The 23562-nt window shown below is 52.1% G+C and overlaps 1 protein-coding gene across 1 annotated transcript in view; it reads right to left on the bottom strand.

The window, feature by feature from the left end:
- Positions 1-23562, bottom strand: part of zfyve9a (zinc finger, FYVE domain containing 9a) — a 29683-nt gene that overhangs the window by 4048 nt on the left and 2073 nt on the right. Inside the window, exons 2-17 of the mRNA XM_084458212.1 lie at positions 21580-21657; positions 20533-20640; positions 18015-18832; positions 17412-17951; positions 15381-15480; positions 14659-14844; positions 14202-14368; positions 13257-13392; positions 12409-12531; positions 11844-11999; positions 10235-10459; positions 6205-6287; positions 5948-6052; positions 4917-5067; positions 428-508; positions 59-221 (exon numbers count right to left, since the gene is read on the bottom strand). Coding sequence (XP_084314338.1) covers positions 59-221; positions 428-508; positions 4917-5067; positions 5948-6052; positions 6205-6287; positions 10235-10459; positions 11844-11999; positions 12409-12531; positions 13257-13392; positions 14202-14368; positions 14659-14844; positions 15381-15480; positions 17412-17951; positions 18015-18832; positions 20533-20602 — 3104 coding nt within the window. The 5' untranslated portion in view covers positions 20603-20640; positions 21580-21657. The remainder of the gene's footprint in view (positions 1-58; positions 222-427; positions 509-4916; positions 5068-5947; positions 6053-6204; positions 6288-10234; positions 10460-11843; positions 12000-12408; positions 12532-13256; positions 13393-14201; positions 14369-14658; positions 14845-15380; positions 15481-17411; positions 17952-18014; positions 18833-20532; positions 20641-21579; positions 21658-23562) is intronic.

Here is a 23562-nt window from a genome sequence, read left to right as displayed (position 1 = left end):
CAATAACACAGAATCTTCTCTAATTAACACTTGTCCCCCGTTCCTCCCCCCACCTCACCCCTTGTTGAAGTTGTGGTCGTCCTCCGTCCACTGGATGTGGACGTGCTCCTGACCCTCTTCCTGGTCGGCCTTGCCGCAGACGATGGTGAAGTCCTTCATGTCCCTCAGGGCTTGCCGTAGCGAGTCCATGGTCTCGGCTGTGATCTGAACCATCACGCCGTCTGCCGAGGACAGAAGCTTCTCCGTCATCACATGCTGTCAACACACACTTCTTTTTTGCTCCCATCACAAAGGTCCTCTGACGTGCTTTTAAATGGATGGAGACAGGAAGTGAAGTTTGACATCACTTCCTGACAGTACTGTTTAAATACAGCTACATACAGACAGAAGAGCCATGGTGGTCCTCGGACAGCGGGGCTGTTCTTACCCTCTACGATGCTGGTCTTGGCGAGGTACCCAGACGAGGCTTTCAATGCGCCACTGAACACAAAGAAGCAGGCACCGGTGACTGGAAGAATAACAAGAGGAAGAGGAGATTCAAGCCCTGTGTGTGTGCGTGTGTGTGTGTGTGTGTGTGTGTGTGTGTATTAGGGCTGTACCCGACCGAATTTTGTGAGTCGAATCAGATTTGCCTGTTCAAACCAGAGATTCGACAATTCGTTAATTCAATCGTTCCTCCTTTTCCCCCCCATAGGCTGTCTAGGCTGGGGAGAGACCGCGGGAGTCAGGACAGCTATCAAACTTTAAACTCCCTCCCCCCCAGTATGAATACCATCCCACCCCAAAACATTAGATTAAAAAAGAGAACAACAACCATATATATTTTCAACTTATAAGACTTTTTATTCATCTGGGCTTCTTTCTGTCGGCTATGAAAATATAAGAAAAAATGGCGCGAGTGCCTTCTGCAATAAAATGACTGCCAAAACAAAGTCAAGAAAATGATGTTTGACCTGATATAATCTCTTAATAGAGGCCATATCATTAGGAAACAAGGCGACTTTGTAAGCGGGAGAGAGAGGCTGCATGCGCGCCTGTGTGGGACTCGGTCAGAACAGAGCGCTTGACAATTAAGGTACCTTTAGGGAACCCAGATGTGGTTCCAGGATTTTTAAACTGGGTCTCGGTGCTTTACTGTGCGTAAAAGAGTGTTGAAACTATAGTAAGCCTCGGCTATATTCTAAAAATGCTGAGAAATAGGCCTACCCTCATATAGGAACATACAATCCTGTTGCCTTCAGGAACATTAAATCAATCATAAATCATGCGAAGTTGAAGGTCACGTCTTCAGTTAGTGTCAGCATGACACAGAACTGGATTAGATGCTCCATGGTGTCCACATTGTTATGAGACACTTATGAAACATTGTTATGTAATGCAGTGGAGGGCTGATGCATCGTCGTTCGTTGGGTTGGCAGCAGAACCTCACCGACTTCTAGAGGGCGCCGTTTCAGGCTGGACATTTGCCACGTCTAAGACGCCCCGTTACCGTGCCGATCAAGGGCGCCTGTTGAGGACGGTGCGCCTGTATGACGGAGCGGACTTCAACCTGCAGGACTCCCTCCATGGACCTGCTGATTCCTTCAACCTGCAGGACTACCTCCATGGACCTGCTGATTCCTTCAACCTGCAGGACTACCTCCATGGACCTGCTGATTCCCTCAACCTGCAGGACTACCTCCATGGACCTGCTGATTCCCTCAACCTGCAGGACTACCTCCATGGACCTGCTTATTCCTTCAACCTGCAGGACTACCTCCATGGACCTGCTGATTCCCTCAACCTGCAGGACTACCTCCATGGACCTGCTGATTCCTTCAACCTGCAGGACTACCTCCATGGACCTGCTGATTCCTTCAACGTGCAGCGTTGTGTAGCCCAACTCATGCTGAATCATTACATTGACTGTAATAGGCCTTGACTGTAATAGGCCTAACACAATGTGCCTTCGTATAACGCAATGTTCCACTTCAATATTTGAAGGAATAGAGAATGCCTATTGTAAGCTATATTTTGATAACATATCACTAAAGTTATGAGAGTGAACGCAGCAGTTTCCCTTGGTGGTTATTTCTGCATTACAATTCACACCCACAACTATTGCACCGTTTCTGTCTGTCCAACATTTTCACAGTTTGCTGCTGAGTCATAATAAAGTTGGTGCTCACAAAATGATAGTCACACTTCTTTCCTTTAGGCCTATTTCCCTGTCCCTGTCGTAAAACATTTTAATTCTACTTTACAACAGACGCTTTACAACGGAGTCACTCCATGCCGCGAGAGCGAACTCTCTCTCCTCTGTCCTGATACTCCTAGACCTGCCACCAGCATTTGATACGGTAGACCACCAGATCCTCCTCTCCACCCTCGAGGAGAAAGGCGTCGCTGGCTCTGCACACTCCCTGTTTGCTCCTACCTGACGGGCCGCTCCTACCAGGTGACATGGAGAGGGTCGATGTCGGAACCGTGTTGTCTGACCACGGGGGTTCCACAAGGGTCTGTCCTGGGTCCTCTCCTGTTTTCCCTCTACATTACATCTCTGGGCTCTGTCATTCGCTCGCATGGCTTTTCCTATCACTGCTATGCCGATGACACCCAACTGGTCCTGTCATTTCCCCCTTCTGATACACAAGTGGAGACACGCATAGCTGGGTGCTTGGCTGACATCTCAGAGTGGATGACGACACATCCCCTCAAGCTCAATCTGGACAAGACTGAGCTGCTGTTCCTCCCGGGGAAGGGCTGCCCGCACCGGGACCTGGCCATCACCATTGAAGACACAGTGGTGACCCCGACTCGGACTGCGAGGAATCTGGGTGTGACCCTGGATGACCAACTGTCATTTTCCGCACATGTTTCCGCACATCCGTCACACGCTCCTGCAGATTCATGCTCTACAACATCAGGAGGATTCGCCCTTTCCTCACTGATGAAACGGCGTAGATGCTCATCCAGGCTCTTGTCATCTTCCGCCTGGACTACTGCAACTCCCTCCTTGCAGGGGCCCCGGCATCAGCCATTAAACCCCTGGAACTTGTCCAGAAAGCTGCTGCTCGCCTGGTGTTCAACCACCCCAAGTTCTCCCACACAACTTCCCTTCTCTGTTCCCTACACTGGCTCCCTGTAGCGGCTCACATCCAGTTCAAACCCTACACCCCCTCCCGACCGCTACACTCTGCTACCTCAGGTCGACTGGTTGCCCCGTCACTCCGAGGCCCCTGCGGTCGATCGACACGGTCACGGCTCTTCTCTGTCCTGGCACCGCAGTGGTGGAACGAACTGCCCACTGATGTCAGGACAGCAGAGTTGCTGCCCATCTTTCGTCGCAGGCTCAAAACTAATCTTTTCAAGTACTACTACAACAATCCTCCCTCCTAAGCACTTATTGTATTTTAGATTGCTATTCTTACACTTTGCCTTCAGCACTAGATTATGCTCTTAGTCACTTGTTTTAGAAAGAAGATGCACTTGGTAGTTCTGGCAAGTAGTAGTACATTGACTTTTCCTACGTTAATTATTGTTAGTCGCTTTGGATAAAAGCAACTGTAAAGTAAATGTAATGTAACGCTGGAAATGGCTTTCTTTTGCCAGAGGCAAAACATGTGTGCTTATCAATTGTTTATTCGTTTAAACATAATATTGTTAGATATATTATAAGATATATTAGAAGAAATATGAAATATTCGAGATCTGTGAAAGCCCTTGATTTTGTTTGATATGGTTGACTGCCATTCCGAGTATATATGCTGATATTTGCCGACACTACAAAAGCTGGAAATAGCCTCTCTAATGCGTGGACACAGACATCTGTTTTACATTACAGGGAAAAATGGAATTAGGAAATCATTTGATGCTGTGGCCTCTGTGACACATGTGCAGGATATTTAGTTCTAATACGGAGTTTCAGTCCTTTAATAACTGGCCTTTTCGTTTTGTAAATGGTTTGCTTCATTGATGATTGAGTTCTGTAAAATCAGTCATATCATTTTGACCCTAAACTACGTTGGGTAGCAGTCAACAAGGACATGGGATATTCGGTTGTCACTAAAGCATTTTCTGTCACTAAAACATTTTTGCGGACATTAGAGCTCAATCTGTCTATTGGAAAAAAAAATCCATTGGATACCTTAGTTAATATAAGAAGATTGATCTAGGAAAGCAGTTTTGTGTTGTGATATTTTGTTTGGGAAATGCATGTGATTGCTGGCGCACAGTATTCTAGGCACACAGCGGAGGGGAGAGGGGTCCTCTGTCTTCTTTCCTATATCAATCTAAAGCCTCCTTTTACTGCACAATAAATAGCTACAGTAATAGCCCATGTCTAACGCGAATGATTGGCCTGTCCTATATAAATCACAAGGCAAGTGAGTGGTCTGGTCTTAAGCCCACTAGCGCATCTTGATAGTGGAGCAAAAAAACGACTGCTTGACTTACAGTAAAGAATCTCAGTGGACTTAAGGGTCTCCGACTGATTCGACTAGTCAACTTTCAGGGGGAAGCCCTGGTGTGTGTGTTTTAGGGCTGGGTATTGGCAAGGACCTCGCGATGCAATAATTATCACGATGATACACATCATGATACATTGAGATACAATACGATACATACTGCGATACTCAACATGATTTACAGAAAATGTTTAAATACAGCTGAAAATACACCTCCATCCCCCGCTCCCTAGAGGTGAGACAGAGAGAATCTAAGGTCATTTTAAATCCAATTAAAACATGAATAATTTATCTATGACCTTCATTTTCTATATCTATATCTATTCCCTGTCATATTCTGTATGTATGTATGTGTGTGTGTGTGTGTGTGTGTGTGTGTGTCCTAGGCTCACCTTTGCGGGGCTGGTGATGGATGCTGATGGCCTGGGTGTGGTAGTGTGTATGTGTGTGTGTGTGTGTGTGTGTGTGTACCTTTGCGGGGCTGGTGATGGATGCTGATGGCCTGGGTGTGGTAGTTGCCGTCGTCGTTCTGCACGCAGACCAGATGGGAGTCGGCGCGGTCGTTGAAGCACGCCCCCATGGCCAGCACGTGCTCGTTCGACTTGTTCATGGCCTTCATCAGCTGCAGGGGGACGTTCAGAACACAGCAGGCATGCCGTTAATACGCCTAACAGGGACGCCATGGTTGGGGGGAGGGGTTAGTAGGCTACCGATCTACTGGCAGTAGGAGTGAGCATATGGCTTAAGCCTGAAGAATGGTAACAATATTATATTATAATAAAATATTCTGCTGACCTTTTTATACATCACAGAGAAGAGGATTACAGAAGACTATTCTATCACCGGCTGAGAAATGCTGAACAGCTCACTTTTCCTCAAAGCTGTCTTTTATATGGCTGCAATAAACAGAAAATCTGGAGCTTTTTAACCACACGCCGTCTTAAGAGCTCTCATACCGGCTGCTGTCAAGCGATCCACATTATATTTCACTGACTTCCCATCTGTCAGTGCGTCAGCGGCCAAGCAGTGCGGGGCAACCAACAAGCCTCTCTAGCAGAAATCACGCTTCGCATCTTTAGTGCATCTTTACAGGACCACATCCAAATGGCTTTGACTCAAATTCATTACAACACAACGAGAGCCTGGCACACAACACAACCAGAGCCTGGCACACAACACAACCAGAGCCTGGCACACAACACAATGAGAGCCTGGCACACAACACAATGACAGCCTGGCACACAACACGGACAGATCTCAAACTGTATCTCTACTGCCATCAGCCACCACAGGCTGAGGCTGAGAGCTGTGGTCTGGGTGTGGTCCGGGTGTGGTCCGGATGTGGTCCGGTTGTGGTCCGGGTGTGGTCCGGGTGTGGTCCGGGTGTGGTCCGGGTGTGGTCCGGGTGTGGTCTGGGTGTGGTCTGGGTGTGGTCTGGGTGTGGTCTGGATGTGGTCTGGTTGTGGTCTGGTTGTGGTCTGGTTGTGGTCTGGGACCCTCACCTCATTGTAGCGGTTGCTGGGGATCTTTATGAAGGTCTTCCTGACCTCCATGTCCACCACCAGGCCCTTCACCACGGGCAGCGTGTACTGGTAGTTACGGAAGTCCTGGAGACAGAGACAACGGTGTGATGAAGATGATGATGATAATAATAATAGATAACTGGGGCTCAAAAAGGAACCAATATATCAAATTAAACGTCAAAAATCGATCTGGTGTATTAATCAAACATGGTGAGATTTAAAAACCCAGCTCTTACTGCTAAAAGGTTCATGATGGTGTGGCCAGTCTCTCCAAACAGGGGCTTCCTGAATCGCACGCTGAACAGGGGGCAGGGATAGACTGCAAAAAACAACAGACAGGCCTTAAAATGTATTTCACATCCCACAGTCACCTCAGCCCAGCAGGCCGACTCCCCTGAGGGTTCAAACAGCAGCGCTACGGTTGAGGAGCAGTCTAGCGGCGCGGTCTTTTCACCAGGAGACGCCTCAAACCCTCCTTCGTACCGGCCGCCATCAGACTGTTCCATCTCTTCCCTCTGTCTGTCTGGATAAACTGACCCGAGTCAGCTTGATGGGTGCTAATGGGAGTCAGCTTGGTGGGTGCTAATGGGAGTCAGCTTGGTGGGTGCTAATGGGAGTCAGCTTGGTGGGTGCTAATGTGAGTCAGCTTGGTGGGTGCTAATGTGAGTCAGCTTGGTGGGTGCTAATGGGAGTCAGCTGGGTGGGTGCTAATGGGAGTCAGCTTGGTGGGTAGGGTTGGGCCGATGGACGATACCATCGCCAATGGTTGATAGAAAAATACGATGGTTGAGAACCATCGTCACATCGGCGCTTTTTAAACACTTGAGCTGTGAAAATGGAACAGTTGGGTATTATATATGTGTAGGCCTACGTTAATGGAACAGTTGGTTATTATATATGTGTAGGCCTACATTAATGAAGACCATTTAATACGTTTCCCACAGTTATTGTGAGAATTTGGACAGCAAACTGAGCGAGAGGCATATGGTGCGAGTCGACGCCTATACCGGAGTTATTTCTGCTTCTTTAAACATTGTAAATAATTAGATTAACTAATTTGAGTCGTAATCTACTAATTCTAGGCCTATGTGTCATAAAATGTAACATTAGAATGTATCTATAGCTTAACAAACATCTCAATTTGATGTAGTTCAACAGCCCGTGCGCTCATGGAACATTTTACGCACGGACACGGAGTGAACGTTTGTTTAGCTGTATAAATTCTAATCTGTTAAATTATGACACATAAACAATGTAGTGGAAGGGCATAGGCAAACATTTGCAACTTCTTCCCTCAGTCATTTATGATACAAGACTAGGCCTATAACTAGGCCTATGACTAGGCCTATAATAGTAGGGTCTTCGGACTCGACTTGATAAACGATTTCATCAAACTTAGCCTGCCATGATCAGCCACATGCAACATAAATATTACCTGTTACAACAATAATATAGCATTAGCCTATTTTTTTGCAATTTAATTCTTACCTTTTCGCCACATTGAGGCATACAACGCTTTTCATTAATGAGTCCAGTTCAAGGTTCTAAGCGAACCAACTATCAATAAATGACACACTAGGCCTACTGTAGAACAGAAAATATTTTGTTTCGTTGCTATTATAACACGTACATGCAGGCAAGCTAAATGCTCATTTCTGGGCAGAATAACAACCTAGAAAGAGCCAATCAGAACCTAGACTCGCCAACGGGACCTGAAATGTAGATACCAAAGTTAATATGCATGTAGAAATGTAGATACCCGGTTAAATAATAATTTCGTTTCGTACTTAATTGCCTACTTTAACCAAAAGACCACAATAAAATACAATGTAAATTCGGCTTTATTTAAATGTGTGGCTTCTGGGCCATTATGCATAAAATAAACAACTCACAAAATTTGATAGGGCCCGTGTTTATCAACCGCATATTTCGTTGAATAATAAAGAAATAATAATAAAGAAATTGTAAATAATTGTTATTTACATATTTTTTTTAAAAATACCACAAATGGCATAAAAAAATGGCAAACAAAAACTCCACAATCTGACTCTATACTCTTACCCCAGGGTTTAGGCCTACTCTTTCTATTCTAGATTCCTGGCTAAGAAAACCAGCATGTTCACTTTATCAGGCTTTAGTAGGGAGTGGAGAGGAGTGACAACACTACCTGCGGTGCTGAACACGCGCTCTGATGGTGTGCTGGTTGCGCATATGGAGAGGTATTTACGCGCAATACTAGCCATAAAAGTAAACCTTGTTTGGTTATCTTTCCATCATCTGAGTGGATCGTCATCTCCGTCAATTGTCTCTTCCAGCAAGTAGGCTGTGATCTCTACCTCTGCGATTTCAGCAGCAGTGCGCGTAGCTGGTTAGTTTTTTTCCCCTAGAAGACTGCCCAGCGAGCTTCTGCTCTTCTTAGGAGCAGCAGCGCTGGACTGATCTTCCTGCGTGGTGGGACTGACTGTTGGGCGCTCTGCACGGGTCGTTGTTGCTACCATCTCTGCAACCAGCTCGGTCTTGACGTGGTTCAGCTCGGGTGGCTGCATGTGTTCCCCTCGGTATCTTGGATCAAGCAGTGCTGATTTGTGCAAGATAGCCATGGTGGCGTCAATATCATATTTGTTCGAAAAAAAAGTAAAACATGTTTTATAGGCGTATTACGTATCCCGGGTAGGCTATTGTAGACTTGCATTTTCTCTCTAAATTAAATATAAGTTATTTCATATAAAGTGACTGCGTCATGTAGCCAGTTAATGTGAAGCCTTTAGTTTCTTCGCCCAGTTTTTTCGTTTTTTTATTATTATTATTATTATTATTATTTCCATAAAATGACGATATCATCGTCCATCGCGATGTTTGGATGGCCACATCGTGATGTCATATTTCAGCACACATCGCCCAACCCTATTGGTGGGTGCTAATGGGAGTCAGCTTGGTGGGTGCTAATGTGAGTCAGCTTGGTGGGTGCTAATGTGAGTCAGCTTGGTGGGTGCTAATGTGAGTCAGCTTGTTGGGTGCTAATGTGACAGACTCTCATTTCACACTGCTTTCACTCTACTTGGACTCTCATTTCACTCTGCGTTGTGTTTTTCTGTGTCACTATCATTGTTCCTTTGACCCATGTTAAGGGACTTTGACCCACGTTAAGGGACTTTGACCCTTGTTAAAGGACTGGAACGGTCACTTTCCACTAAGAACATTTCTGATTTTATCCTTTTCAGCCAATTAGATCTGACCTCTTGTCCAATCGTCCCCTGTCGCTGCTGTGGGGGGTCCGTCACACAACCCCGCAGTCGGCGATCCAGAAGAGAGAGCAGCTCCCTGACTCTCTCAAGCCCCGTGACCGTGACTCCCACACCAGACAGGGGTGCTGTGGAGCGGCGGACCCCCACGCCGAAATTAAACTAACCCCCCCTCGGGAGCGGCCGGCGGCCCAATATGCCCCTCCCCCTGTGGGATCCGGATATATTCGGATCTGGAGCGAACCCCGGAACCCGATGCTTAGACCCCCCCCACCCCCCCCGGACACTTATTATTTCTGTTGCATGATCGCACACCACATCTAACAGTACAGTTTCCCCCCGGAAGATGAATAAAGCCCACCAACCTAGCAAAGCTACTTAGAGACCGCTATTTTTATCAGTATCTCTGAAAACAGCTGCATGTTTTTCAAGGGGAACGATGACTCAACTAGCCTCAGCGCCTCCCCCGTTTGATCCCCTCGCTCGAAAGCCGATCGGATGAGCCTCATCGAGACGCCGCCGCGCGATCGTAGGACGGAACGCCCTACGCTCGCTGTCCGCCGCCCGCTTATAATAACCACACGCCGCGGCAGAGGGGGAGGCGCGGCCGAGCACGACTTCCCGCGGGCGTTTTCTGTGGATTTGTTTTGCGACGGCGTTTGGCGCAAGTGACCGTTCCAGGACTGTTCTATCCTGACCCGTGCGCGAGGCTTAACGGAGCCCTTCTCCAGTCTGAGAGGAAGTGATTTACACAACAACCGCCCGCCCGCCCCCCCCCCCCCCCCCCCACCCCCTCACATGACAAGTTCTGACAGCAGGAACGTCGGGGGGGGGGGGGGGGGAAAGGGCGAGCGTGCGCCGGTTAAAAACGCACGGCGTTCGCTAGTGAACCAGCACGCCATCTCCGAGCTCTGTTTCCCAACTGCCCTTCGCGGAACTCTACCCCCCCTGAACGCGGCGCTTCAAAACACGGGGGGGCGAACGCGGCGCCCCCCCCCCCCCCCCCCCCCCGGCCCGTACTCACATCGGTACTCGGCCCCCAGCCGGAGCAGCAGGCGCAGCGGGAACACCTTGGCCCACGGGGTCTCCCACTTCTGCACCAGGACGCCGAAGAGGTAGGGCGGGTTGGGCAGCAGCAGGTCCTGCAGGGACTGGAAGGAGGGGCTGACGTACAGGAAGCCGCCGTGCTCCCGGCTGCCCAGGAAGCTCTGCGTGAAGAACGAGTGGCTCAGGTGACCCAGCACGCTGCCTGGGGGGGGGGGGGGGGAGAGAGAGAGAGATGAGGGGATGCAGGGAGGAGTGGGTTTAAGAAGACAGGCGAGGAGAGAGAGAGAGAGAGAGACAGAGAGAGAGAGGGAGGGAGAGAGAGAGAGAGAGAGAGAGAGAGGGAGAGACAGAGGGAGGACTGCTAATCCCCAAAGGGCCAGATTTGACAGGCTGAGGCGGTGTGTTCTCTGGTTAATTCCATATTTGAGGAAAGATTGTTGAGAGAGATGTTGAGGGGATGTAGGGAGAGGGAGGAGTGGGTTTAAGAAGACAGGCGAGGAGAGAGAGAGAGAGAGAGAGAGAGAGAGAGGGAAAGAGAGAGAGATTGAGAGAGAGAGGGAGAGGGAGAGAGAGAGAGGGGGGGAGAGAGAGACAGAGAGACAGAGAGAGGGAGAGGGAGAGAGAGAGAGAGGGGGGGAGAGAGAGACAGAGAGACAGACAGAGGGAGAGAGGGAGAGACAGAGGGAGGACTGCTAATCCCCCGAAGGGCCAGATTTGACAGGCTGAGGCGGTGTGTTCTCTGGTTAACTCCATATCTGAGGAAAGATTAGCGAACTACACCGAGAACGGCCCGGTGACGGCACTGTAGAATTCTGACGCCGAAGTCGTTCGCCGGCGTTCAGACTGAAGGACATCCAAGCTCGGCCCAACGATCTACGCACCCGCTTCTCACATTAACAACGCTCCACACAGAGAAGCCTGAACATCTCCACGACTAGCCTAACACGCAACGCCACAGCGAGCACCTCTACAACACCGGCCTGACCCGGGAGGGAAGAGGACACAGACAGTAGGCCCGCCTCCCTCAGCGAGTGGGTGTGCCACCGTGTGCTATGAACATGTTAACTAGCGGAGCCTGAGGAAGTGACCCATCAAGGTCAGCTGGTACGGCGAGGCGAATGGCGGCGAGACAGAGAGAAAGCGCCGCCGGGGACGCCGGGTCTGGAGGGAGGAGACCCCCCGACAGCACGGCGCTAACGCTCCGACTATCGCCCTCCGAGGAGGTCGAGCCGCGACGCCGCGGTTTTGCGAACGGCGGCGTGGTTCTAACGCGGGTAGGCCGTCCGGGAAGAGGCGCCGTCTGTCTGTTAACACTCCGTCCCGGGAAACCTTCCTGGGCTCCGCCTCCGTCGGCACGGAGACGGATGGGACGGGCTCGGCAGCGGAGCTCCGCGCCGGACTGCTAATTTCCCCCACGGGGGGCCTCCAGACGGAGCCATCTGTTCTGGCCTCGGCGGGCCTCCTGGGCGAGCTGCGCGCCTGGGCCCGTCTGCGAGGGGGGGAACCCCGTCCAAGTACCGGTGAGGGCCTCCTGGGCGAGCTGCGCGCCTGGGCCCGTCTGCGAGGGGGGAACCCCGTCCACGTACCGGTGAGGGCCTCCTGGTAGAGGTGCACGAAGTGGCTGAAGATGTCCTTGGGGATGCTCTTCTCGTCAGGCAGACACTGGAGCAGAACCACCACCTCCGCCTGCCCCACCGCATGCATTCCCTTGGTCGTCACATACCAGCACTTCCTGTTTACATCTGGAGGGACAGGAAGCAGGAGAGGGAGAGAGGGAGAGATAGAGAGAGGGAGAGAGCGAGAGAGAGAGAAAGCGAGACAGAGAGAGAGAGAGAGCGAGAGAGAGAGAGAGCGAGACAGAGAGAGAGAGAGAAAGAGCAAGACAGAGAGAGAGAGAGAGAGAGACAGTCAGGAGTATGATCCAAACAACAGAAGCAGTATCCACTAACGTATCCACTTGACAGTTCCGCCAACAGTCATAAGATGTAGTCAAAGTATGATTGTGCAAGAGAAATAGTGCAATTTCCCCTCAGAGATTAATAAAGTAGCTACCTACCTAATATAATACCAGAGATATAGATAACATGACGAATATATAGCTACGCTAGCAGGGAACTCACAGTTAGGTAGGGTTAGGGTCAGGGAACTCACAGTTGACCAGCTTGACCATGGCCAGCAGGTTAGCGTTGAGCACGAACACCAGAGGGTCGGGACCTCCCTCCTCCAGCTGCTGCATGAGGACGATCTCAGAGGGACGCTCCTCCACCGCGTAGTCTGGACAGACGGACGAGCAGTCACACACTGGGAAGACTCGCCACACACACACACACACACACACACACACACACACACACACACCGCAGGCCCACACACACCACACACACATACCGCACACAGACCGCACACACCACACACACACATAGCAAACACACAAACACACCACACACACCACACACACACACACCACAGGCCCACACACACACCACATACACACCTCACACAGACCGCACACACAAACACTGGGAAGACTCGCCATACACATACACACCACACACACACACACCACACACACCGCAGGCACACACACACACCACACACACCGCAGGCACACACACACACACCACACATACACACCACACACACCACACACACCACCAGTCCAACAACCCCCCGACACAGAACCCCCCGCCACAGCACCTCGGCATGAGTGGTGGAACAACGAAGCTGAGAGCAGAGCAGACAGACACACACACACACACACACACACGCAAACCGACAAACAGATCTACACACACACACAGACAGACCTACACACACAGAGACAGACAGAGACATACATACACAGACAGACATACAGTCAGACAGACAGACAGACAGACAGACAGGGAGACAGGGAGACTGCCAGACAGACAGACATACAGTCAGACAGACAGACAGACAGGCGGTGCAGTGCGCAGGCAGGCAGCAGCTGTGTGATGGTGAGGATGGGGGACAAGCACCTGTGACGTGGTGGCCTCCCGTACCTCCTTTGACTCCTGTGGAGATGAGGATGGGAGGGAGCCCGTCCTCCGGGATCAGGCTGAGGGAGCTGCCCACGGGGCTTCCCACCGGGGGCGCAGGGGCCAGGGCTGCCTGCTGGCCGACAGGAGAGGGGGGAGGGGAGGGGGGAGGGGTTACGGTACTGAAGGACAGTTGAGCTCTTTGAGGAAGGATGTTCCGGGCGCCGCCTCGCGGCCTCTGACGCTTGACGGGAGAAAATTGGGAGCGACCGGTCGTTGGGGACGTAACTTCTAAACAAAGAAGTAGTCATTACGGAAAGGCAAAGTCACCGGAAAGGATTTTCACCGAACCGACTCAGACGTGAGTCACCCTGACGGCTGTTGCTCCGAGTTCAGCTCAAAGCGCTCCGTGTGAACGGCTGGACGACACGTTCTGTTGGGTCATTTAGTGTTCAGCTCGTGTTCGTGCGCTGCTGCTTATGGGACACGAAGTGTTCACAGTGTTCACACTCCTGAGGGTCTAAGCCCAGGGCTAAGTTCAAACTGCTCTTAGCGCTAAATAACAACCCAATATAAGAAGCACTTTGTTTCTCAGTGTGCAGAAGAGTGCATCGTGGCGTTCTAATTAAATTTGTTCTAATTCAACTCCTAGCGCTATGTGCTCATACTGTACATATAGTATTTCAGACATGAAACCCTTAAAATCTTGTCTAAAGCATTGTTTCGTGACTCGGGGTTTTATGAAGTACAGGTTACAACCTTCATATAACCTTGGTTACAACACTGGCTATCTGTCTCCCTTTTGCCAAATCGCGCAGAGAGAATCGTGGATATGCATAAATGCATTTCCCAAGCCTGAAAACCTCATTTATGTAATGTACTGTGGGCAGCTATTTTTATAAATGATGATGCTTGGTAATTGTAGGTTCCCGACGCCAGCCGTACCTCAGAGAGCTCTGAACCAGACGATTTGTTGGACAGCTGGGAGACGGTCAGGGGCTGCGAGGAGGCGGGGCCGGCGGTCGCCGGAGGCTTGGGAGATTCTGCCGTCTCCCCATTGGGTAGGATCCCGTCGGCAAACCACACCCTCCTCTGATCCCGCGGGAGAGACCCTGCGACACACCGACACACACACACCAACACACACACACACAAAATGTGTCTATAAAACCGAAATAAGAATCTAATCCAGGTTATCAGCAGTCACAGCAAGACTACAAGTCTAAACGTCTTTAGAGGCGGACAGATGTGGACAGACAGGGGTGACTACAGTACGATGGAGAGGATCCTAGAGATGAATCAGGCATGTCTAAAGGGAGGGAGAGCGAGGTGGAGGGGGATGGGTGATTATGGAGGGGGAGGGTTGGTGGTGGTGATGGGGGTGGGAGGGGAAGGGCGTTACCCTCGGGGCCGGGCTGCTTGAGGACGCCCACGGGCACCATGACAGTGGGCGGAGGGGAGGAGAGGACCCCCGAGGCCCGGGCCTGCTGGAGGGGGGGCACGGTGGAGCAGTACTCCGCCGGGTTGTTGGGGTTGGGACTCTGGTTGCTGCCGCCGCCGCCGCCCGCCACGTTCCCCCGCGAGTGAGCTGAGAGGGGGGGTTGGGGGTGGAGGTGTGTGTGTGTGGGGGGGGGGGGCAGAGGGAGATCCGTTTTACTCTTCAGGGATCTTTAGTGACGGGCCGACGGCTAGACGCCTGGGTGGAAAATACGCCGTCCGAAATCCAATCGGTTGCTCCGGCGTTTCGCTTTATCCCGCCTGGAGCGCCAGGTGGGTTGGGATTGCGTTTTGGGGGTTCTGTTCTGTTTGGGGGTTCTGTTCTGTTTGGGGGTTCTATTGCGCCAGGCAACAGCCCAAATCAAGTCACTGAAATCAAAATCATTCCGAACTTATATTTCGACCCAGGTCTGCCAACGGCACAGATCATGACTTTAGTCCCAAGTAATCTAAATGTATATAGGTAATATACAGTAGTATATACTAGAAAGGGGGTGTGTAGATCAGGGAGCGGACTAGCTCTCAGGCAGCGCTACGGTCGGGTCGTCCCCTCCGACCACAAGGTTAGGGTTAGTACAACGGAGTGGAGCTGATCCTACAGGTGACACAGGGCCTGCGGCTACTCACCACTCGTCAGGGCTGAGTGACAGGTGACGCACACGCGCGCCTCCTTCCTGTCCATGTATGTCAGCCTGCACTTCAGACTGCAGCACGGCGCACAGAACACCTGGGCACGGAGACACACACACACACACACACACACACACACACACACAATATATACTAAATATACTACGGACCTGTTCCAGTACCACATGTATGCCTCCTTTTTGTTGAGCATTTGTGAGGTCAGGTGAGGAGATGCGTGTTAACGATAGGTGAACAGGTGTGTGTTAACGGTAGGTGAGCAGGTGTGTGTTAACGGTAGGTGAGCAGGTGTGTGTGAACGGTAGGTGAGCAGGTGTGTGTAAACGGTAGGTGAGCAGGTGTGTGTAAACGGTAGGTGAGCAGGTGTGTGTGAACGGTAGGTGAGCAGGTGTGTGTGAACGGTAGGTGAGCAGGTGTGTGTGAACGGTAGGTGAGCAGGTGTGTTAACGGTAGGTGAGCAGGTGTGTGTTAACGGTAGGTGAGCAGGTGTGTGTGAACGGTAGGTGAGCAGGTGTGTGTGAACGGTAGGTGAGCAGGTGTGTGTGAACGGTAGGTGAGCAGGTGTGTGTTGACGGTAGGTGAGCAGGTGTGTGTTAACGGTAGGTGAGCAGGTGTGTGTGAACGGTAGGTGAGCAGGTGTGTGTGAACGGTAGGTGAGCAGGTGTGTGTGAACGGTAGGTGAGCAGGTGTGTGTGAACGGTAGGTGAGCAGGTGTGTGTGAACGGTAGGTGAGCAGGTGTGTGTGAACGGTAGGTGAGCAGGTGTGTGTGAACGGTAGGTGAGCAGGTGTGTGTTAGATAACCTAGCCTTGTGTAGAGGCTCTCTTCCTCTGTCTCTCTTCTTCTCTCTACTCTTTGGCCACTGCTGGAGTGGCGTCAGCTATTATTGCTGTGCCAGCCAGCTCCTCAGCTCTGGTGGCTGTGTGTGTGTGTGTGTGTGTGTGTGTGTGTGCGTCTTGTTTACCACCTAGGGAAATTAAGCAGTGTTCACGCAGCAGTCCAGCTATTTCCCAGTGCAGAGTCAGCGACCCCATCACTGCTCTCACTCTGTGGAACGGCCCTGCAGTGGCCAGCTCTTAGAGATGCCTGCATCATCCACACAGAGGCGTCATCCACACAGCGGCGTCATCCACAGAGACGTCATCCACACAGAGACGTCATCCACACAGAGACATCATACACACAGAGACATCATCCACACAGAGACGTCATCCACAGAGACGTCATCCACACAGAGACGTCATCCACACAGCGGCATCATCCACACAGAGACATCATCCACACAGAGACATCATCCACAGAGACGTCATCCACACAGCGGCGTCATCCACAGAGATGTCATCCACACAGAGGCGTCATCCACAGAGACATCATCCACAGAGACATCATCCACACAGAGACGTCATCCACAGAGACGTCATCCACACAGAGGCGTCATCCACACAGAGGCGTCATCCACACAGAGACGTCATCCACACAGAGACGTCATCCACAGAGGCGTCATCCACACAGAGACATCATCCACAGAGACGTCATCCACACAGACATCATCCACACAGCGGCGTCATCCACAGAGATGTCATCCACACAGAGGCGTCATCCACACAGAGACATCATCCACAGAGACGTCATCTGCACAGAGACATCATCCACAGAGGCGTCATCCACACAGAGATCAGCCACACAGAGACGTCATCCACAGAGGCGTCATCCACACAGAGGCGTCATCCACACAGAGACATCATCCACACAGAGGCGTCATCCACACAGAGGCGTCATCCACACAGAGGCATCATCCACAGAGATGTCATCCACACAGAGACATCATCCACACAGCGGCCGTCTTCACAGAGGCCCGAGGTGTTTCATTATGCAAACAGCATCGGTATATGTACTCACACACACACGCACGCACACACACGCACGCAAGCACGCACACACGCGCACACACGCACTCACACACACACACACACACACACACACACACACACAGAGAGAGAGGAACACTGACCTTGCCGCAGGCCCTGCAGTGGTGCCTCCTCTTAGTGAAGGTGAACTTGACCTCGCACTTCATACAGAGGGGAGCCTGGGAGTCAGGCACCCACACGGGCGCCACCTCCCCCAGCGAGCTGAGGGCCTTCTTGGACAGCGCCCCCTGCTGGCCGGCCTGGAGGTCGTTGTCGGGGCTCCCCGGGGGCGCGAGCGGGTTCGACGGGGACTCGTCCGTCTCCCCGTTCGTCCCCGCGACGTCCGGGTCATCGGCGGTGGTGGCGGCGCCCTCCGCGGCCGTACAGGCCTGACTCTGGCCCGACTGGTTCTTGTTCCGGCAGGCGGGGGCGGGGCAGAGCTGGTTCTGCACCTGGCCCGATAGGGGGCGGGGCATCTGGAGCTTCAGACTGACGGGCTGCTTGGGCCGCGCCCCTCCGTAGGGGACGCTCACGGGCCGGAGGCGACTGTTGTTGAGCTTTCCTCCTCCCACTCCTCCTCCTCCTCCCTCGCCGCTCTCCTGCTTGCTCTCCTCCATCTCCTTCTCCTCCGTCACAGAGTCCTCCTTGGAGGGGAGAGGGGGGAGTGAGGGTCCCTCCTCCTTCTCCTCCTCCTCCTCTCCTCCCGCGTCCAGCCCGTTGGCGAGGGCCGTCCTGGGGCCCCGGGACACCGCTCCTCCCCCTTCCTCCTCCTCCTCCTCCTCGTTCCCTTCACCGCCACCGCCGGCCCCTGGACCCTCCCCCTCCGCTCTCAACCTCTTCTCCCGAGGGGGCGGGGGGCGCTCCTTGCCTCCTCCTCCGTTCTGAGCGCTTCCTGTGCGGCGGTTGGCGGCGGCGGCGTCCTGTGACGCGGCCGTCCCGGCCCCCTCTCTGGCGCTCCTCGGGGCCGGCGACGTGTGGGCGGGGCCCTCTGGCTCCGAGGGCGGCCTCCCCGCCTCCGGTCCCACCTCCTCCTCCTCGAAGGTGAAGCGTGTGTGACCGAGGCGTTGCCGGGCGGCTACTCCTCCTCCTCCAGAGGTGGCGGCGGGCTCCTCGCTAAGACCGCTGAGGTCGGCGGCGGCGGGGCCGTTCTCCGGGGTGGGGGGGGGCGGGGAGAGGTCGTCGGTGCCCACCAGCTTGCCGATGTTGGGCTGGGGCAGCGGGGGGCTGTGGACGTCCGACGCCCTCTCCTCCTCCCCCCCCCCGCACCCCCGGGGCGGAGCCTCGCCGAGGCCTGGACGGAGCTTGGGCTCGGCCCCCGCGGGGCCGCCGGGGGAGGAGGAGGCGGAGGAGTAGGAGAGGGCGTTGGGGAGGGTCTTGAGGGGCGGGGTGAGGAGGAGAGGGGGCGGGCTCTCCTGGGGGCTCAGGTCGGCGTGGGCCAGGGCGGGGTTCAGGGAGAGGAGGTGGGCGGGCGGGGCCAGGATCTGGGTCCACTTGGTGTCGGAGAGCGCGGGGGAGTCCGTCTCATCTGCGGGGAGGGGACGGGGACGAGAGAAGGGATGAGACGAGGACGACGGGCCCGGGAGACCAGAGAGACCGCGCGGCGGGACATCGGAGAACCGTAGTCAGCGCCAGAAGGAAATACCAGAGCAGAGGAAACACAGAACATGGCATCACAGACCGCAGCATGGGAAGAGTTAAAATAAAAAGGGGGGGAGGAGTAGAGGGGCGGTTAAATTGAGAAACGAGGTTGGGATGGATTGGGAAATTAGCGTCGGCTTGGACCGGGTTATTTGCTGAAAGTGGGCCAATACTTGTCTCCGCCCCCCCCTGGGGACACATCAGTCAGCCTGACACATGAATACTCTGGAATGTGGGAAGGCATTCCTTAGCGTCGACTGCCATGACACACACACACACACACACACACACAGAAGACTGTGACACACACAAGACTCAGACAAGCACAACCAGACACAAACAGAATTAAGTCTCAGTGTAATACCCCGTCCACAAAAACAAGTCCGCTCAGAGTTGCGCGCTCACACCCTTCCCCTCCTTCCACTGGAATTCACACTAAGCTGTTTAAGCGCGTGCTCTACCTTGTTTTTTTTGGCAAAGGACACACAGATAATCACTCACAGCCAGATCACAGCAGGCCGATGTAGTATGCATGAGTGTGTGTGTGTGCATGCGTGTGTGTGTGTGTCGATGTGTGATAATCAGCAGGGGCTGAGCTTATTCCTGGGTCACCTTTGAGAAAAAGAATAGATAGAAAAAAAAGCCCACAGTCTTTCTCTCACACACAAACACACACAATAACACACACAAACACACACACGCGCGCGAGCTTCACTCACGGTATGGCCAACCGCGGTCTCTGGGAACAGCGTGTTCTCAAACTGCGCGCCCAACGTACTCGTCGACCACGCGCTGCCTATTTCACAAACAAACCCCTCGGTCTAAGAGAGACGTTCAGAAATGCGTTCCTAACACGATTTCTCACTCCCATTCGCCCGTTTGCTCTTTGTAAAAAAAAAAACGACATTTCACGCTCCTCGGCACCGATTACACCGTTTTGCATGACCCCCGTGGGGAGAAGGCTGATCTAATTCATCTGATTCCCGCTCTGCCCACCCTCGTTAACCACCTGCAAACCCCGCCCACATTCCCCGGGGTTCCTGCCTACCCGGCGCCTGCCGGCGTCTCCCTGCCACCCTCCTCCCTCCTCTCACCCTCCTCCCTCTCACCCTCCCTCCTCTCACCCTCCTCCCTCCCTCCTCTCACCCTCCTCCCTCCTACCCTCCTCCTCTCTCACCCTCCTCCCTCCCTCCCTCTCACCCTCCCTCCCTCCCTCCTCTCTCCTCCCTCTCACCCTCCTCCCTCCCTCCCTCCCTCCTCCTGCTCCCCGACTACAGGTGTAGTGGTGAGTAAAAGAGTGGGTGTACTCTGACTAAAGAAGCGGCCGTACTGTGGCAGAAATGTAACGGTTTTTACATTAGCTGTGTTTAAGGAAGTGGGTCTACTGTGGGTCCATGGGTAAAGAAGCGGGTGTATTCCATCTACCTCCGTAGACCCTCCTACACCACTGGGTCACACTCAACCAGCCTGCATACTGCACAGCGTTACCTGCCCACTCAATCACTCTCACTGGGCAGGTAACGCGATGAAGGTTTAACGGTCTGTCTGGGCTCGTCCGTGGACATCATCTCTCTCTCTCTTTCTCACCTTCGTTCAGCTCAAACTCGTCCAGCACCTTGTCCAGGTTGAAGGCCTCGGCCTGGAAGTAATTCTCCATGAGTCAGGAAGCTCCACCCTGCCCACTGCTGTGTGAACCTGGAGGGAGGCGGGACATAGGGGTCATGATCACGGGTATAGAGAGAAGATTATAGAGAGAAGCCTATAGAGAGAAGATTATAGAGAGAAGATTATAGAGAGAAGCCTATAGAGAGAAGATTATAGAGAGAAGCCTATAGAGAGAAGATTATAGAGAGAAGCCTATAGAGAGAAGCCTATAGAGAGAAGATTATAGAGAGAAGCCTATAGAGAGAAGCCTAAAGAGAGAAGATTATAGAGAGAAGCCTATAGAGAGAAGCCTATAGAGAGAAGCCTATAGAGAGAAGATTATAGAGAAGCCTATAGATAGTAGCCTATAGAGAGTAGCCTATAGAGAGAAGCCTATAGAGAGAAGCTTATAGAGAGAAGCCTATAGAGAGAAGCCTATAGATAGTAGCCTATAGAGAGAAGCCTATAGAGAGAAGCCTATAGAGAGAAGCTTATAGAGAGAAGCCTATAGAGAGAAGCCTATAGATAGTAGCCTATAGAGAGAAGCCTATAGAGAGAAGCCTATAGATAGTAGCCTATAGAGAGAAGCCTATAGATAGTAGCCTATAGAGAGAAGCCTATAGAGAGAAGCCTATAGAGAGAAGCCTATAGATAGTAGCCTATAGAGAGAAGCCTATAGATAGTAGCCTATAGAGAGAAGCCTATAGATAGTAGCCTATAGAGAGAAGCCTATAGAGAGAAGCCTATAGAGAGAAGCCCATCACTAGGCTACTATATTACTGCTACTATTGCAAAAGCTGTCAAAACTCAAAACACTTGGGGTTCGCTTGGTTTATCCCACCCAGCGCGATGCAACAAACAGACCGGTGGAAAAAGTGCAGACTGTGAGGCAAACCAAGCGCACCTCACCTGTTAACTGACCCGGGTCTGGACAGTGCGGTACCGAGGTTAACCGCGCCTGTCCCTTCAGTCTCGGGTGGGTTCTCTCACCTGCTCAGAGGTCCTCCTCAGCAGGCTTGGCTCGCGGACCTCACTTCATCCGGTCTGGCACGCGCCCAGCGCCCACACCTGGGGGGCCGGCCAATCAGAATCAGTACAGACCCCGTCGCCGCACATGCTGCATAGCCTTGTAGTCTAGTGAACGCTCATAACTCGAGTTGTATCAGCTGTTATATAGACACAACCACTGCACTGCCTACAGCATGGACATAGTCATCCATGCTCGGAGGGGATAAGTAGATGAGGATGATACTGATTGACTGCTAGGCGACGGATAGTGTCGTAAATTGCCAGTTTGAGAACCTTTAAATCAAGCGGAGTACTCAGGACTGGTACTAAGGAACTCATTAGCGCTGATAAGATACTGTAAGGACAAGCCATTACAAGAATTCCAATGTACCTCGACCCATAGTTGTTACACATGGAAAATAAACTATTCTCCTATTCTAGCTTTCTGTTCTATAATGGTATTTATTCGTTTTGGAAATGAGAGGATTTATGAGATGAAGTGTTGAGTGGGCGCAGTATGCGTGTTCAGATGGGACCCTCCAGAGATGCTGCGCGGCGAAACCTGCCGTGCCGAACTTGAGGGTCAGGCGCATAAGGACCACCGGGGACCAGATACTCCACCCAGCCAAGGCTTGAGAAGCGGCCAGTCAGCACATTTTCCGCTTAGTTTAAGATGCGAGCTTGGGCCACGCTGTCAGCACAAAGCCGTGAGGAGCCTCCGTTTATAGGCGACATGCAGAGAGGACCAAGCCCCTCTATCCACAACCTGAGTGAGCCCGAAGGTGGGAGAGCCCCTTTATGCGAAACAAAGACGCCTAAACTGTGGAACCGTCCCACTATCTCCGACCGTATCAGCCAGTCATATGAATAATAAAGCGGTAGTGCAAAAAGCCGAGTCAGAATGATGCACTTGCAGTAAACGGCGCCTTGGGGCATCGTGGTCCGGATCGGGGGCCGGCTACGAACCGGACGAGGAGCACTGCGGGTAAAACACCGACATCCATCCGAACGGTGACATCACAACCTCTAACCTCGCAGATAAACAGACAGGCCGTCGTCACGCTCACCAATCAGCCGATTGTCGCGGCTTGGATGAGGTGGATATTACGGTAGAGGTTGATGTTTAAAAGGTGAATTTCAGACAGGCGGGTCTGTCTGGGAGGCTGGTAGGCATCAGCTAAGAGCGAACCCTGACTGCGAATGACAGGGCATATTTACCAAAACACAAACAGTAAACATTCGCTTCAAATTACCCGGTAACAAAACAAGATGGTGAGGTGAATAACTTCCTTTTATTTCTCTTCCCATCAGGCCTATATCTGACTGAGAGACAGGCCCAACGCTCTCACACCAGTCCCAGTCCCACAGCCTGGGACCTCAGGGGCAGAACGCACGCAAACACACACTTCTCCACGAGGACCGGAGCCTTTCCCTGATTAAGATTGAATTACTCTCTGCAAAGGCCCTAAATAATGCATCTTTAGTCAAAGTAAGTGAAGGAGTTGTATTTTTAGACCTTTAAACCTGGTTTGACTATCTAAAGGCATACACATTTGCGTGCACAAGCATTTGCATGAGAGAGAGACTAGACTAGTGACTAGCCTTTATAGCTCCTACAGGCGGCAATGCCTTAGGTCAGGCTGTTGTACAACCCACGCCAATATCTTTCTTCTACCAACTACCCGACTGTTCACCTATTGAGTTAATGAGTTTGGCAGCAAGTAGGCCTACGCTCTGTCTGTCATAAAAGATAGCAGAGGAGCCTGACATTTAGATGTAAGGTGGTACAACGTAAAGAGCGGAATTTCAGGATCTCTCTGCGCATCAACACACACCATCGAATCTGTCACTGCTTTGAGAAGAAAACTGCAATACAGAGAGAAGAAAGCAACTGAACCACAACCACACCTCTTTCTTTACCAGCTTGAACCCTGTTAATTGGGAATACATTAGCATGAAATAGCC

The sequence above is a fragment of the Borostomias antarcticus genome (assembly GCF_949987555.1).
Source record: "Borostomias antarcticus genome assembly, chromosome: 24".
NCBI classification, from domain to species: Eukaryota; Metazoa; Chordata; class Actinopteri; order Stomiiformes; family Stomiidae; genus Borostomias; species Borostomias antarcticus.
Note: the sequence above shows the minus strand (reverse complement) of the source record. Positions and strands in the feature narration are given on the sequence as shown.